The sequence below is a fragment of the Hydra vulgaris genome, chromosome 06, assembly GCF_038396675.1.
Source record: "Hydra vulgaris chromosome 06, alternate assembly HydraT2T_AEP".
NCBI lineage: Eukaryota > Metazoa > Cnidaria > Hydrozoa > Anthoathecata > Hydridae > Hydra > Hydra vulgaris.
Genome location: NC_088925.1, coordinates 7,917,278 through 7,936,228, shown reverse-complemented (window position 1 = coordinate 7,936,228; position 18,951 = coordinate 7,917,278). Strand labels below are relative to the sequence as shown.

Sequence of the window (18,951 nt, the reverse complement as noted above, 5' to 3'; positions counted from 1 at the left end):
TAACAACTTACTTTCTGATTATTAATATGGATTTCGATCTTCTCGTTCTACAGCTGATTTGCTAACAGTAATTACTGATAGGTTTTATCGTGCATAAAACCTATCGGTAGTTACTGATAGGTTTTATGCACGTTAGATAAAGGTGAGAGGTTAAGGTCATTGCTCTTGACATTTCTAAAGCTTTTGATAAAGTTTGGTATGCTGGTTTTCTCCATGAGCTTTCTTCTTACGGTGTATGTGGTAACACCTTCAGGATTATTGAATCCTTCCTTTCCAATCGTATTATAAAAGTCCTCGATGGACCACACTCTTCTTCTTATTCTGTAACTTCAGGGGTTCCTCAAGGTTCTATCCTTGGCCCTATACTCTTTAATTTACATTAATGATCTTCCAGATATTCTCACATCTAAGGTGGCATTGTTTGCTGATGATACTACCATTTATTCATATCATGATAAGAAACCAACACTCTCTGATTGCTTGGAGGGGGCATTTGAACTTGAAAAGGATCTTACTATGCTACAGCATGGCTCACAGTGGCTGATAAACTTTAATTCAGATAAAAATTTTTCAGCCAATCATTATCGCAATAATTTAGATGAGTAAAGGTAGATCCTTTCATCTTCTAGGATTAACTCTTACTTCCAACCTTTCTTGGAAACCATATATCAAATCAGTTGCAAAATTAGCATCTGCTAAGGTTGCATCTCCTTATCAAGCTCGACACTTTCTTACTTCAGATTCTATTCTCTATCTCTATAAATCTCAAATCTGGTCTTGTATGGAATACTGTTGCCATATCTGGGGGGGGAGGATCGTCAGATGATGCCCTTTCTCTTTTAGACAAGGTGCAAAAATGCATTGTAAACATAGTTGGACCAACCATTATCACATCGCCTTTTTCTCTTTTCTACAAATACTATAATGGGCACTGCTCTAAAGAGCTAGCGTCTCTTGTGCCATCAACTAAAATTCAGTCTCGTGTTACTCATCATTCAATTAATTCTCATCCTTTTTCTGTGATTGTTCCTATGTGCTCCAAAAACTCTTATTTGTCTAGTTTTTTTCCTTGAACATCAGTTTTTTGGAATTCGCTTCATTCATCTTGCTTTTCCGATTCATATAATTTGCAATTCTTCAAGTCGTCTGTCAATTGTTATCTTGCTCTACAATCTTCATCTTTTCTCTTTCAGTAACTTCCAACTCTAATTAGTGGCTGCTTGCATCCTTGTTGGAAGTAAAGATGTTTAAAAAAAAAAATTGGATGTTTAGTAATGTTTAGTAATTTAGTTAATTTTCACATGTTTCTGAAAAAAAAGTATTCTCTTGGTCAATAAACAATAAATTTGTTTGGAAAAATGCAAGAGAAACTGTTAGGATATTTAAGTTCTGTTTTTAGAATATAAAAATATAACAACAATTTATTTAAAAAAGATTAAAATGATAAAGAATAAAACAAATGTATAAATAAAAATTCATTAAAAAAAACAAAAATCAAACTTAGATCTAAACAACAAAAAATGAAAATCTTTGCAATAAACATTCATTAAAAAAGAATTTCCTTGCAATAAACATTCATTAAAGAAGAAAATAATTGTTTATGTTTCAATCAGAGGTTTTAGTCCTTGGCCTTTGCATTGGCCTCGGCCTTGCCTTAAAGCCAAAAGTAACGGCCTTGGCCTTGGTCTTGACTTTAAAATTTTAGCCTTGGCCTTAATTGATTTGGCCTTGGCCTTAAAAAAAAATTCATAAAATTTAAGAATTAAAAGTTTTCATTCTTTATTTTTATGTATTTTTGTTTTCGGCTTTCATATATATCTACAGGTATATTTTCTTATTGACTTCGTTGAATTCTGTGCATAACCTTGGTTTATTTTTTACAACATGCGGTTTTATTGTCACAGCAATTATTACCTACAGTTTTGTTAATAGTTAGCCTTAACGTATGGCAAAATTTTAAGTCTTTGGTCTTAAAAATATATATTGCGTAGGCCTTGGCCTTGAAACTTTTATTCTTGGCCTTGACCTTAAAACTCTTAGCCTTGTCCTTGGCCTTTCCCTTGGTCTCTTAACATGTGGCCTTGGTCTTGGCCTTGGCTTTGCTACTTTGGCCTTGTTAACAACTCTGATTTCAATTCAACAATTAGATTTTTAAAATGTTTTTTGTTATTAATGGAGATGTTTTTTGTTATTAGGAGATAAAAAAAATTAAAATTAAAAATCAATAAAACTTCCATTTATTTTATGATTCAGCTTACCCCATAGGCATCATGATCACTCTAATCAATGTGTATAATTATTTACATTAAATACAAATTTTTTAAAATCTTTTTGTATTTGAAAAAGATTTTTTTAACTTACCATTATTTTATTATAGTTGTAAATCTTTAAGTTTACAGTAAAACCCAAAAAAACTTCGAAAATAAAAATTAGAATTTTATATCGAAAAAACAAAATTATCAATAACTTTTGAAGTTAGTTTATTACTGTAAGTTTATTACTGTATACATATTTATAGCTGACGTGTTATAATTCTAGTTAAATAATTTTAAAAAAATTTAGGAAGTGTATTATTATATTACATTATAATAGGAAAAACCATTCTTTAAAACACATTGTTGCAACTTACTCCTGTTGCAACTAGCCCCGGTCTCTGCTATTTTTATTACAAAACGTTATTTATGTCATGCAAATGTGTTTGGGATACGTCCATCCTAAAAGCCATTGTATTCCTTGAAAACAATGGCTGAAATGCCCAGGAGGAATTTGCATCACTGCATCTATAGTGGAGTAGTCAAAACTGGTCAAAGATTCTAATGATGAAAACAAGTTTTGCAGTTCTGATCAGATGATACAAAATATGGTCCTAACTCTCATCTGCTTACTGTAAAACATACATGAGGTAGTGTAATGCTTTTGGGATGTTTTAGTTGGGACAGTGTTGAACTGCTCCATAGATATACTGGAACTATTGATTAATAAATATGCAAAGACATATGCATAGGTATTGTGTTACCTTATGCAAAGAATAAAATGACTCAAGGATGGATTTACTATCATTGATTGATAACAATCCCAAACACACAGGTAAATCGGTTCAAGAATTCTTCAGGAAGAGTAAAGTTTGTGTTTTGAAATTGATTATATTCCATTTAACTGAGTTATTTGAGAATAGATGACATTTATTATTTATGGGAACATGTTGACTGTCAAATATTAGGCATCAAGCTATAAATCATGCTAATTTATTCAGAAAAATCAAAGAAATTTTCCCATATATATATATATATATATATATATATATATATATATATATATATATATATATATATATATACACACACACACACATATATATACACGCATATACATGTATACATATATATATATATATATATATACACACACACATGTATATATACACGCATATATATGTATACATACATACATACATAGATATATATATATATATATATATATATATATATATATATATATATATATATATATATATATATATATATATATATATATATATATGTATATGTATATGTATATATATATATATATATATATATATATATATATATATATATATATATACATATATAGACCGTTTTCGACAGTGCCGACTGTATTTAGGCGCTGCCCAAATTCATAAATTAGAGATCTTTTTTTTTTTTGTGACAAATGTTTTATTTGCAAAAAAATGCCTACATGCGGCAAATTTCGTTAAAGCGCTGGAGGTACCGCTGCCAAAATTATTTTCCTAGAATCGCCCCTGTATATATATATATATATATATATATATATATATATATATATATATATATATATATATATATATATATATATATATATATACATATATATATACACTGAGGCATATTCGTTTAGACGCATCAATTTTTTTCTCTTTGTCTTAATTTTTTTCTATGAATTGTCAACTGATATGCATGCAAGTTACTATCAAAATAATTGTTGTGTTGTGGGCTAATAAAAAACACAAAAAAATTTTTTCTATGTGTCTTTATTAACATGAGAGTATGTTTGATATACAAAAGTACATTTTTTAATTGGAATATATCTATAGACGCAGTCATATTTTTGGCATTAAAAGATGGAAATTAGTAATGCGTATGTCCTCCATTACACTGGATCACCTCAAAAATTCTGCCTTTCATTGACTTCACTAGTTGTTGAAGTGTAGTTTGATCCAACTCGGACCATGCTTCAAGGATTTTACACTTTAACTCAGTAACAGTTTTAAATTGGTGTCCGGCTGCTTTAGCGTCATAAACTTTTCTTGATAGCATTCCCCACACGTTCTCGATTGGATTTAAGTCCGGGCTACAAGCTGGCATTCGAGAACCGGGATGTTGTGGTTTTTAAACCATTTCATAGAATGCCTAGATGTGTGAATTGCAGCATTATCTTGCTGAAATATGGCATTATCTTCCATGTTTTCATCCATATAAGTTATGAGAACATTATCCAACATTTCTGTATACTTTATCGAGTTCATTTTAGGTAAACCACAACAAGTCAATTTTCCTGAATAAGAAAATCCACCCCAAACCATTAAACTCCCTCCTCCATAATTTCGTTTTGTTTGTGGGTCATTTATTCCTCTTAGATCATGCCAATAACAACTGTAGGAGTCCGGATCATCTAAATTGAACTTTTTTTCATCTGAAAATATTACGTTTTGCCACTCATGAGTCCAATGCATATGGTTTTTAGCAAACTGTAATCTAGCAATTTTATGGTTTTTTTTTAACATTGGTTTTTGGTGTGGTTTCCTTCCACTTTACGTTTGGTGTTGTACGTAGAATATGTGCAACATGTTTATTGGTGACAGGCAATAATAATTTATCCTTTATTTGTGTTGCATTCAATCTATTTTTGGTTGCTTCGAAGCGAATTTGAATAATTTGCCGATTTGTTAATACTTGGTTGCCGTTTGTAGCTATTTTTACACCGTAATTGTCACCTTTTGCAATGTAGTTTCATACAACATGGTCAGATCTTCCCATTTTTCTTGCTATTTCTCTTATAGAAAGTGCTGGTGAGATTTCTGAGCCACGATATAAATTAATTTGTATTATTTCAGCATCTGTCAAATACTTTCCTTTAGGCATTTCGTAAAATGCAATAGAAATGATACTGGCAGAGCAAAAGATCAAATTACACTAAAATTTATCAATTTATTTGTGTAAAAGTGATTAAAAATCAATAATTACCGTTATTAACCTGATTGCGTCTATAGATATATTCCAATTACAAAATGTGCTTTTGTATATCAAACATACTCTCATGTTAATAAAGACACATAGAAAAAATTTTTTGTGGTTTTTATTAGCCCACAACACAACAATTATTTTGATAATAACTTGCATGCATATCAGTTGACAATACATAGAAAAAAATTAAGATAAAGAGAAAAAAATTGATGTGTCTAAACGAATATGCCTCAGTGTATATATATATATATGTGTGTGTGTGTGTGTGTGTGTGTGTGTGTGTGTGTGTGTGTGTGTGTGTGTGTGTGTGTGTGTGTGTGTGTGTGTGTGTGTGTGTGTGTGTGTATATACAGTCATGGATGATATAAGTAATATTGTTGATAAAATCAAAACTCAAGCAATAAAAGTGAAATTAAAAATGTTGGGACAATTGTATGTTAATTTTCTTTCTAAAATTTTATGTTAATCTGCTAATAAAATAAATTTAGATTGCAAATTACTTATTCTCATTTTTCAAAAATCATTTGACAATGGTGAAGTTCCATGTTCATGGTCTAAAGCAAATTTAACACCTTTATTTAAGAAGGGCTCCAGAGTTGACCCATCAAACTACAGACCAATATCCCTCACTTCGATTCTGTGTAAAATAATGGAGAAACTAGTTAAGAAAGCAATCATGCAGCATCTAAAATCAATCTTTTATCAAATAGTCAACCTGGTTTTTTAAAGAAAAATGCATGCATTACGAATCTCCTTGAAACAATGGACTTCTTGACTGGAAATATGGCCAGAAAACTACCAGTTGACGTCATGTTCCTGGATTTTTAATAAATTATAAATGTATGGAATTAAAGGGAATCTACTCAATTGGACAAAAGCTTTTTTACTCTACAGGTCTCACCGATTTATCCTACAATCAAATTGGTTACCTGCGACAAGTGGGGTTTTGTATGGATTAGTCTTGGGACTAATTTTATTTGTCATTTTCATGAAAGATCTGCCAGATATCATTTTCATAAAAGATCTGCCAGATACCAATTAGCAAAGGTAACAGTTGTAAGATCTGCGCAAATGACACCAAAATTCTGAGCATTGTCAACTCACTTGCTGCTCAACTTCAACTCCAATCAGATATTGACCAACTTGTTTATTGGGCCAAGTCTTGGTTCATGGAGCTAAATGTGAAGAAATGTTAGGTCATGCACTTTAGCCAAAAAAATTTAACTCACTTTGAGTACTCAATGGAGGAGTCAGGACCTTGATCAATAACAACTCGAACTACATTGAAGCAACCACCTCTGAACGTGACTTGGGAATACAAATTACCAATAATCTAAAAGTAGAAACCTAATCCATCATTACCTCATGTAAAGCAAATCAAATGCTAGGCATCCTAAAACACATTTTCCAATCTCATGATGCTTCTTTATGGAAACGACTCTACTCCACCTATGTCTGTCCTGTACTTAAGTTCGCAGTTCCAGCTTGGAACCCTCATTTGGTGAATGATGAAAAAATTATTGAGCTAATACAACGCAGAGTCACAAAGATACCAGACAAACTGAAAAAGTTAGACAAGTTCAGATGTTTACAACTTGGCCTAATTTCTCTAGTCGACCGTCGTAAACGAGGTGACCTCATTCAAAAATATAAGATTGGTAATAACATCAACATAGTCAATTGGTACTTTCCTCCTATCACAATTCCACCAAGAGCAAATCACAGACTGAGACTTCACCGTGAAAAATACAGCAACAATTTACCTTGTTTTAACTTTTTTTACAACCTCATTGTCAATGCATAGAACATCTTACCAGATAAAGCAATTGATTCTCTGACTATAAATACTTTAAAGTGAGCCTCGATAGGCTCCAATGTTACTACAGCTCGCAGCTTTCCTAAATGGAAATTGCGCTATGAGCTTCACAAAAACTAACTGTAATCTGACAATCTACAATTGTATTTGTCAATTATTTTTACTTTTTTTGTAACAAATATAAACTACTACTACTACTACTACTACTACTACTACTACTACTACTACTACTACTACTACTACTACTACTACTACTACTACTAAATTCTTTTTTAAAACAAGACAACAACCCCAAAACAAACCAGCAATGTGGTGCAACAAGTTCTCAGAAAAGTAAATTTAATATCCTTAAATGGTTGCCACAAAGTCTCGAATTTAACCCTATTGAAAACTTATGGGCAATTTTGAAATCTAAAATAGCTCCTTCAAAAGGAACAAGTAAAAAAAATTTTTATGAGGTTCTTAGTGAAACATGAAATTCAATTGGTGCTGAAGTCACCTCAAAGCTTGTAAAAAGCATGCCAAGACGTTTAGAAGCAGTCGTAAAAGCAAGAGCTGATGCAACAAAGTACTTAAATGAAAATCAGACATGATATTCTTGCATTTGTAAAAATAATTATTGACAAAACATTATACTTCATAATAAAAACTTTGATGTTTTTAACTTTTGTCACATTTATTTTGGAGAAAAAAGTTGTAAGATACAATAAGTTCATAGTTGGCATAAGACTTTATAAATTTTATTTATAACCAAAATCATATGTATAAAGTACAAAAGCTGGCATCTTTTATTGTTACCTGGGAACAAACTCTGTTTATTTATTCTCGAGTTCATAATGACTAAGACCACACCCTAACACTATCTTGCAAAAATTCTTAAAAATGTGTTTACTATCTTTAGGCAACTGTGTGAAAAGCTAAACCATTTAGGCTTTAACTACCATTTTGCTTTGCAAACTTCTTACCATTCTTTTATAACCTTTTAGGCGCCTTAGTGAAGAAAAGGTTTATTGCATGTAATGTTTCAGTATTAGTAGATTATATTTCATTTTTGAAATTCAGCCAGTTAAGTGGAATTCAACAAAGTTTCATACAGGTCAAACTCAAGTAATAAAGTCTTTGGTTTGGCAACTGTAAAAAAGAATAAAGTCTTTGATTAAATAAAAGAAACTAAAAGATATGATGTGATCTTTCCAAAAAGTGTACAAGACATGTACAAGAATTATAATTAGTTTAGTATATTATTGTATAATATATTATAGTATGATAAGTATAACTGAATTTCTGCAATTGTTTTTTAAGAAACTGAAGATTAGAACGAAGAAACTAAAAGACAGGTGTAACGCTTTAAAGTTGTATCTTCAAACATTGTGTTAAACTCAGTACTCAGATGGTTTAGCAAAGGAACAGTGATTACCAATTTAAAATAATTTGAAATTTTTAGGCTTGTTTAAAGCACATATAAAGGTGTGGATTAACAATATTTCCAAGTGAAGAAAGAATGTCTTTGATTTAATGCTTGAATAAGATTTTAACTATAAAACTTACTTGTTTAATTGTTTATTAAAAGAGTTATATCAAAAACATGTCTTCTTATACACAGTGTAACAACAAAATTAAAATTTATTATTAACTTCAGTAGAAGTAGCAGAGGTTGTAGGATTAAATGTTCTATTGATATTTAAAGACATTCTTTGAGGCAGAAAACCACAGAAATAAAAAACTTTTGTTAGGTATCAATGCCATGATTTCACAATTCATAATATCCAAAGAAAAATCAGTAATAGCTTTTATTATAACACTAAATAAACTTTTCTTTTATGTCTAAATTTGAATTTTTAAAAAACATAATGATTGTGTAGAAAAGGGCAGGAAAATCATTTAAAATTCTTTCATCATTTAAGGAATAAGGTTCTTTGAAAACAAACGGGATAATAATTCTCATTATTCACATGTTTTCCAAAAGACTATTATAACAGACATTATTTATATGCATTCCAACTAACTTTTTCTTTGAAATGCTAATATAAACTTTAAGGAATATTTTGAGCCAATCAATGGCTATATTCTATGTTCAATAAAATTTCATAGTTTAATAAATTTAATAAAACACAAATTGAGCATGTTTAAAGGAGAGTTCAAATTTTATTTTCCATACTTGAAACTTTTTCTCTCCTTATTTATCATTCAAAGTTCAAGTTATTAAAACAACCCTCGAAATTAGGGTCGTCATTTAGTAATGCCAACCTATTGGCGTTCAGCAATGCAGAGTTCAAAGTGTTTGAGGTTGGCAAAAAATTGCAGACTTTTTTTCATGGTTTCATCTTTTATGATAACCCCTTTGTCTCAATTTTTTTTTACTGACTTGATGCCAACCTCAAACTGTTAGTCCTTTAGAGAAAAACATGAGTAGTTCTCTTTATTCATATATTTTTCTCCAACAGACTAACTTTTTCTTTGAAATGCTAATATAAACTTTTAGCAACATTTTGAACTAATCAATGGCTATATTTTATGTTTAAAAAAACACAAATTAAGCAGGGTGTATGTTGAAAGGGGAGTCTGAATTTAATTTTTCATATTTGAAACTTTTTCTTTTCCTTATTTATAATTCAAAATGCAAGTTATTAAAAAGATATGCAGTCTACAATAATAAAACAGTCTAGTGTAATAAAATGCCCATTGATATATTTTGATGTATACTTGTTGTTACTACTTTTGCCTCCTGATGATAGTTAAACAATAAAACTTGATAAAAATTGTTGAAAAAAAAAAACATTGGCATTTGCTCAAATTTTTTTAAAATGCATAACTTCAGCCATTTTTTTTTCAATTAATTGATAGTTTTTTATTTATAATAAAAAAACAATTAGTTACTTAAATTTAAAACGCATTTTCAAGGACTTAACACAGGATTACTTTTCTTAATAGCGTTACTTTTAAGTTTAATAACAATTAGGCTATTAAAAAAAGTAATTTTGTTTTAGCATGGTTTATAATGCGTTTACAAAAGCCTGCAAAATTTTACTTAAAATGAATGCATTTGGTGTTACTTTAAAAGAAATCATGCTAAAACATTTTTTAATTTAAAAGCATGCCTTTATTTAAATTTTTTTAACATTTAAGTGAAGTAATGTTTGCTTGCATACTAAAAACACTTTTAAAAGTTTTTAGGTTTTACTAAAATTTAATCTAATAGAATATATAGAATTATTTTGTTTATTATAATTTTATTATTATAGTAATAACATCATATTTTTGATATTAAATACTTAATATTATAAATAAAATAATATAATAATTTCATATTAAGTTAGGTACTTCAACATTTTTTCTAATTATATAAAATGAAAACAAAACAAACTCCATAAGTTAGAGCTAAACATTAACAGTTAAAAAATAACAAACTTATCGTTAAATTATTATTAGTCGAAAGCATATACAACTTTTAAACCATAAAGTTTAAATTTTTTTTGTATGACTTTTGAAGTTTTTAGCGATTTAATGTTTTTAAGAATCCCATCAGCGTTTCCGCTCTTTTACAAAAGTAACAATAACAAGACTGTTTTTGTTCAAAACTAAGAATATAAAATAAAAACTATAGTAAATGGAATTTTAATAACTAAAAAAAACCTTTGATGTAACAGTACTTTTTTTTAAAAAATTTTGTTTAATGTTAATGCAAAAAGGGTTTTCCAAAACAATAAACTAATTTAAAAAAAATGAATTTCTGTCTTGAAAATTGACAAGTTGAGTCTTGAAAATTGACAAGTGCTATAAAAAAAAATTTTTTTAAGTTAACTTTTTGGTGGAAGGCATATTTTTTGTGTGATCAACGCTTACTATTCAAAAATATGCACACTATAAGGGTAATATAATGCTAATTGATTTTGTTATTAAATCAAAAAAACACCAAATACTTTTAAAAATATTATAAGATTATAAAATTTTTGAATCAAGTTATCTCTAAAAATAAAAATCTCGAAAAAATAGTTTTAGTACTATTGTTAAGCTGTGGTTCAACTTTTTGCAATAAATAAATAAAAAGTTATAGTATTTAAAGTAATCGGTTGAAAACAAAATAATTTGAGGTGTATGAAAAAACATACACCTCAAATTATTTTGTTGGCAAAAAGCGTCAGATCTTTATTCCTTAGCTGTATTTTATCGATTATTAATAACACGCTCTCAGATGTTAAAGTGCCTAATTAAGTATAATTTTAATAATAACTTAATATAATAACTTATTAAATACTTAAAATGATATATTATTTTCAAAGGTTTAAAAAATGAAAAGTCAATAAAACTTTTATTTTTAGTTCCCTTTTATTTTTATTCCCTCAAGAAAGTTTTTTTATAAGTAAATAAATTTAACAAAGTAAATCAAGAAAAGTTCACTATTTTTTATTAATATAGATATTCATTTACAATCATCAAGTTATTGCATATTACGAAAAAATTCGCTTTATGTGATTTTTTTTATATTGTGGTAAACGACCTTAAATTATCATTAATTTACACGCACTTTACAAATACATGTTATGAAATATTGTATTAAAATAATAAAAAATTGAATAAATTCAATAAGCATGTTTGATATATTAAATAATTCATTAACTAGAATAAAAGTTATTTGAAAATAAGTATCCTTTATAATTTAATAAAAGATTATTTGAAAAAAAAATTATTTTAAAATAAAACTCCCTTATTTGACATATACCTCTTAAATTAGGCGTTCGTCAATAAATAAAAATACGAACGTCAACATTTGTTAAAAAAAAAAGATTTGTCGCGCCCTGTATATACATACCATGCTAATGAAAATCGTTTCATTCAACTAAATAATAAGTGGTTTTCCATTTTAGATTCATCATCTAGTAAATTTGAGTTAAAACTTAAACAAGAGAGAGTTGTAACATCAAAAAAATAATTTTCTTTTTGACGAAGGATTGATTTTCGATTTTCTTGAAGGATGTTTTGTCAAAATAAAACTGAAAGTTAGAATGCTTCAAATACTGTTCTGTTATTTTAGCTCATAATTTTGATGGTGCCTGCACTGACAGTGCATGCACAAATAAATAATGAGCTGAAATAATACAACAGTATTTGAAGCATTTATTCAAAACAATGAGTTAAAATACTGCTGTGTTATATTATCTCATTATTACAAAAAAATGCTTTAAATACTACCGTATTGTTTTAGCTCATTATTTTGATGGTGCATGCACTGTAACTGCCTTAGAAAATTGTTCTGGAAAAATATTTTCAGTTGTACACTGGAATATTAAAAGTCCTCTCGAAAAAAGTATGGAAAAAATAAAATTGCCATCCAATGATACAGTTTCGTCACAGCAGGTATTAATTTCTTCTCTTAAATTTAAACCTTAATGATTGATTACATTTGAAAGATGATTGATGATTGATTATTTTTGAAAGGTGATTGATTATTTTTAGACTAAACAGTTTTTGTGTCTCTAAAAAATTGATTGATGAGCTGATATTGGTCAGAGAGCAACCATATCTGTGATTTTTTTAATTACAATTTATACTACATGATTTTTGAAGTCAAGTTGTTCTAAAATAATTTATAAACATTAAATGAACTGACTGCTTACAAAACAATCTACTTATTATAAAACTCAATGTAAACACTTTTTTCTTAAAAATCAAAGTTTTTTAATTAAATAATAAAAAATATTAAAGTTAAATAAATCAAGTATAAGTATGTCAACAAAGTAATTTTTTCCTCCTTTTTGTCAACTATTTATCAAGCAAAGTAGTTTTTACATTCCTCCTCTTAGTCAACTATTTATCAAACAAGGTAGATTTTACATTCCTCCTCTTAGTCAACTATTTATCAAACAAGGTAGATTTTACATTCCTCTTCTTTGTCAACTATTTATTAAGCAAGGTAGTTTTTACAATCCTCCTCTTTGTCAACTATTTATCAAGCAAGGTAGTTTTTACAATCCTCTTCTTTGTCAACTATTTATCAAATTATTAATTATGGGATGTCCCCATATGTAATTTCCATGTGCAAAGCAATAATGAAAATATTATGTGTAAACTCATTCAATAAGTAATTATTATGTTCAAGGCTTTAATGTAAAAGTTATGTGGAAGCACATTCAATCTGTTAATATCTGCAACAAATTTTTTGTTTTGTTTTTATGAGTTTAATTGAAATTAAAGTTGTTTTTATTGTATAAAATTATTAGTTTTTTGTAATAATTAGTTGAAATAATTACAGGATTTCCCTTTATGTTATTTCCAAGTGCAATACTATACTTTAAAAGTTAAGTGGAAACACATTCAATCTGTTAACATCTACAACATGAATATCAAAATTTCTTTTTATTTGTTTGCACATGCTGAAAAAAATGTTTGAACCAATTTAGATAAATTTTAACTTATTATGGCACCATCTCATTTTAAATATTTAGATTCAATTAATTGAACAAGAAAGTACACATTTAAGTAGTAAGGTTTTATTTGATGGCATCATACGTTATCATATGCTAGAAGTAAGTCAAGATAACTTGAACATTAAGGTACTAATTGTATTCACTTTAGTATGAATAATAAATATTCAAATATTTATTTTCTAAAATGGAAATACCATGACAAGTATACTTTTTTTTAGCTTTTAGTAGACAATTTAAATGGCCTTCCTTTATCCAGTTTTATTCATGAAGGTGGTATGCCTATTTCTTTTATCTTTGAGATTTGTAAACAACTTATAGAGAAGCTTGAATTTCTTCATAGTCTTTCAGTGATTCATAGAGACTTGAATGTGAGTTAAATATTGTTAACAACTCTTATTTTATATATTTGTCTTCCTTATTTTTATTTCTTGTATTTTAGCTGCAATACATTTATTTCATTGTACAATAAATTTATTTTCTTGTTAAATTACATTTATTTAGTTGTGCAATACATTTATTGGCAGTAGTAACAAATTAATTATTAGTGGATATGGTGTGATGAAACGGATATCAGATTATGTTAATATGTTCACTGAAGAGATTAGTTGTAATAACGAAGTGCAGATTATGGAAGATGTTTTTTTTCGTAGTTATCAAAAGATAATTAAACCAGGGAAAAAGGGAGATATTTTTTATATGGTTAGTCAAATTTCTTGGTGTTTTTATTTATTTATTTTTATTTATTTTTTTGTTTTTTTTTTATGTTAATAAAGTTCATTTTAATTTGATATACTTAATATGAAACTAAAATAGTTTTTTCAATTGTATTGACATTTAAATTTGTTTATCAAAGTACTTTTCTCAGGAAGAAAATTTCAGTTGAAGAAAATTATGTTACATAAGCCTTAGAAACCTTACTAAAATTATTCATCAAGATAATTTAAGGTATACTTAGATTCTTTACTGAAAATTGTTGAAATAATTAGAATCATAAATTGAAAATTGTTGAAATAATTAGAATCATAAATTGAAAATTGTTGAAATAATTAGAATCATAAATTGAAAATTGTTGAAATAATTAGAATCATAAATTGAAAATTGTTGAAATAATTAGAATCATAATAAACTTAAAAATAGTTGTAAATATAAAAATATTTAGAACCATTTTTAGAATTTAGAATTTTCTGTTGATTTGTCAAATAAATTTTATTTGTTTATTTTTTAAATTTTTTAATTTTTCTTTAAGATTTTTTTTTTTTTTTTTTTTTATGAGATTGGATCTGAGAACCCCTAACTTTTGCTCACCTTACCCCACAAAATATATGAAAAAAATTTTTTTTTAAATGAATGAAATACTAGTTTCTAAATTAAAATATATTTTATAAAAAATTCTTTAAAATTTAAAACACTCAATTATTGTTGCGATTTCAGAGATTCATGCCTATAAGTTGAAGAACTTGAATACCAAAAAAAAAAAATGCTTACAAAACCCATGCAGTCCAATATAAAGTTAATATAAATGATTAATGACATGAAAATAAACAAAAGCTATAAATTGAAATAATTTGACCATACAAAAATTTAGACAAATTTGTTCCAACTGAATCAACTAGGTGATTTAAACAGTTTCACCAATTTATGCAACTTATCACCAAGTTTCACCAACCCCTTACTTCTAATTAATGAAAAATTCTTCTGAAATAATGATTTGCTGAAATTTGTGAAAAAATAGTTTTCTGAAAATCAAATTTAATTTTTTTTTTTTTTTTTTGAGATTTCTCTAGAAGAGGGTCTCTAAATAAACCATAATGTCAAATTATCAAATTTGATTTTTCAAAAATAATACAATAACAAACTAATTAATAACATGTTTTAATGTCTTATGTCTTATCTAAATGTCTTATGTCATTTCTTTGGCAATAAAAAAACACATCAACAATACAATTATTTTTTGAACACAATAAAATTCAGCACCTTTTAATTCTTAATCAAAATGTACTTAACAAGTTTTTTGGACGCGGTAGTAAAAAAGTGCTGTGGTAATTATGGTGATAGCTAATCGAATTTTGCTTTCAAGCAGTTGATCCTAATAACACTAAAACTTCATTTGATAGTGCGTTCCATGGGTGAACAATGAGGTTGGTAAAAAAGTTAAACTAAATGAGGCAGTTGTTGTCCGTTTTACAATGAAAGCGCTTGCGATGGCCATAGCTTGGTAGTGCTAAGTGGAGCAATATGCCAGCTAACTGAGTTGATGTTGTTCTCAATTTTTTATTTTTGAATGAGGTCACAACATAACCATCTATTGAGTAGTGAAGTGAGTCTGAGTTGGATGCATCTCGTCTTGTAGTCAAAGCGCTTCATTTTGTGCAGTACTTTGGTAGCCCGATGCTGGATGTGTTCTATGGCGTTTATTTTTTTTAAGGTACTAGCACTAAACGGTATCTGTGAACTTGAAAGACATATTATTCAGATATATTCAGATGCTTTAAGTTGTTGGTAATTTAAACGACTAGGTCTTTCTTGGATGTTGTTGACTTGAGTTCTGTTCTGCTGAAATTGCTGTTAGCGTTATGCTCATTCATTGAGTAAAACTGTGGCAAAATGCTGTATTTGTAGATGTACATAACCTTGCATTTCTTGATGTTGAGCTCCATCAATCAGGTTCTAGTGCAGGTAGATGCTATCAGCTTGCACACAAGCTTTGTCTTTAGCTGTTTTGATGAGACTCAGAATTTTAGTATAGTTTGTTTACATTTTACAGATACCTTCGCTACTAATATCTTCAAGTAAGTCGTTGATGAAGATTATGAACAGCATAAGACCTAGCACTGAACCTTGCAAAATGCTATTGGTAAATTGTTTCCAATTGGATGAGGTGTTACTGAGAAGAACATGTTGTGATCTATTTGAAAGAGAAACTTTAATCCAGTTAAGAGTTTTTGTAGGATTCAAGTTTTTGCAACTCTTTGAGGGACTTTGTTGAAAGCTTTGGCAAAATCAAGAAAGAGCACATCTACAGGAAGTTTTTAGAAATGATGTAAGTTAGAAAGTCCATGGTTTCGAGCAGATTTGTGATGCAGGCTTTTTTATTGATGAAGCTGTGTTGACATTCGACAATAAGTTTGTTGGCTACAAGGTGCTCTATGATCTTATCTTTTACCATTTTTTCCATTATTCTGCATGGTAAAGAGGTGGTGGAGATAGCAAACTACAGGCAAATCCCTGTAGTTTGCTAGCTCAAGTCTAGAGCCTTTTTTGAACCGCGGCATTGCATTTGCCAATCTGTTCGATTTTTTAGAAATTGTTAGATCGTTGATCTAATAATTTCTGAAAAATAATGGCAAGTGAGGCAGCCGCTTCATTGGCAAATTCTTTAGTCACAAATGGGCTAATATGGTCACCTCCATTTGATTTGTTAGCGTTGAGAGCAAAAAAGTGTTTGTAAACAGAATCATAGGTGAAGATAATAGAGGAGATTAAAGCAGTTGTGGATTTGATAAAGGGTGGTAGAGGTTTGTCTGATAGTTCAACCCTGAATACTGACTGGAACTGTTTGTTTAATATATTGGCAATAAATGCTTGGTTGCTGCTTGTTTCCTAGAAGGTGAGCACATAAAAGTTATTTGATTGCTGACGAAATGTTTGCTGTTAACATAAATGTAGAGGCGTTTAGGGATTTATTTGTCGTTAGCTATTTTCAAGCAGTAAAATAGGGAGAGTTGTATACATTTTTAGCTAATTAGTGTTTCCATGTCAGAATGCAGTGGCCTTGTGGGGGTTACCAAGAGGAGGAACAATATTAATGTGGCATGTTCAATCATCCCCTCCATAAGATCAATAACATGCTGATGTAGATGTAGATCGAATATGATTTTAGCAAATTTTGTGCCTATACTAGTTTTGGCACCAGTGTTATTGATCCAGTTGCGATGCCATTTGATGTCTGCAAAATCGAAGTCATTGGTGATTATTAAATTGTTGAAATTTTTATTGACCGCAGCTGTTTTTGCATGGGAGATTGTTTTAACTAGGGCTTTGGAGCTAAGTTCAAAAAATTGGCTCTGGCTCATTGCTCTGATCCTAATAAAATTTTCGGCTCCAGCTCCAGAGCAGCTGTGGGAAAAACAAATAAAAAACAAATAAATTATAAATTATCGGGTTTAAGTGGAGAATGCAGATCACTTGATATAAACTTAAGTGCAGAAAATAGTCTTTCTACACTTGCTTGTGAGAAAGCCATACAAATAACTACTTTGCACACCTCTATATCCTTTTTGGTTATTCTATAATTCCCTCAAAAGCTAATTTCACTTTTAAACATTGCTTTTCTTCCATAACTTTATAGTCATCTGTGAAATTTATATTATGTATTACAAATATTTACATCTAAAGAAATAAATTTGGTCACATTTCTTCTCTTTTCTTTTTTATCAAGCTTTTTTTCAAACTTGTCTTCTGCATCAGAATTAGATTCACTAAAAACTGAATGATGTGCTGTAGATGATTCAACTGTAATTCTTATTTCTTGATTTACTGTTATATTTTTGACATCTCTTTTGTAAATTTTTTTTCTGCTATTGCTTTTAAGCCTTGTTTTGCTCATATATCTGGTGCTACATCTTGCACACAGTATCTTACAGCTACAGTATTCTACATCTACCATCGACATAAACTGCAGCTAGAAATGTATTATTACTTTTTTCATTTCTTCACACCAGATTTTTGACAAAAGTTGGACAATGCATGTTTCTCTTAAGTATTACAATTAGCTAGCTGCAAATTGTCAACAATGCAGCACATCACCTCAATCTTGGTATGTTTACACCATTCTCAGAGAACAAAGGTTAGATTTTTTTCCCAAACTGCTTCACTTTTTTCCTCATTCGTATCCTATCGTAAGTACTACAGATTGTACATATTTATGATCTCTTTTTTTTTTTGCAATTTTGATTGGTTAAAAGAGCAAAAAATTATATAAAGATTGTTTTAATCACAAATATTGCAAAAATTTATTTTAATTTTATTGGTATACTTGAGATTCAGATTAATTTTATTGTTATTTTTCATCCATTACAATAGAAAAAAAAAGTTTAAATGAGTATTTAATTTGCACACGCAGTTGAATGGAATTCCATTTGATTGCAAAAAGAAATACGTAGACATTAAATAGACAATACGTAGACAAAAACAAGACATATGTAGACAAATACGTAGAATTATAAATCACACTTGTGTTTCCAAATTGTATTTTATTTACATTTTGTCTCTTTTGATATGGTTTTTTTTATATATTTAGTATAACTAAATTGTAACTATATTATGTGATCTGCTTTCAACTTTAAACTATCTGTACCTAAATACCGAGCTATTCATTGCGGCTATGAATCCATACAACAAAAAAGCATATAAGCCTGGAACAATCTCTTTTCCCAACTAAAATCTTTTAAGTTGTTCTCAAAATTTA

At 28.6% G+C, this 18,951-nt stretch overlaps 1 protein-coding gene across 6 annotated transcripts in view; it reads left to right on the top strand.

The window, feature by feature from the left end:
- LOC136081622 (eIF-2-alpha kinase GCN2-like) overlaps positions 1-18,951 on the top strand; it is a 75,992-nt gene that overhangs the window by 30,273 nt on the left and 26,768 nt on the right. For 4 of the 6 annotated variants that reach the window (XM_065799121.1, XM_065799126.1, XM_065799122.1 and 1 more), the window contains 4 exons: positions 12,263-12,414; positions 13,503-13,610; positions 13,703-13,852; positions 13,986-14,183. In XM_065799121.1, the coding sequence (XP_065655193.1) occupies positions 12,263-12,414; positions 13,503-13,610; positions 13,703-13,852; positions 13,986-14,183 (608 nt within the window). The remainder of the gene's footprint in view (positions 1-12,262; positions 12,415-13,502; positions 13,611-13,702; positions 13,853-13,985; positions 14,184-18,951) is intronic. The other 2 variants (XM_065799123.1, XM_065799124.1) reach the window with 1 other exon arrangement.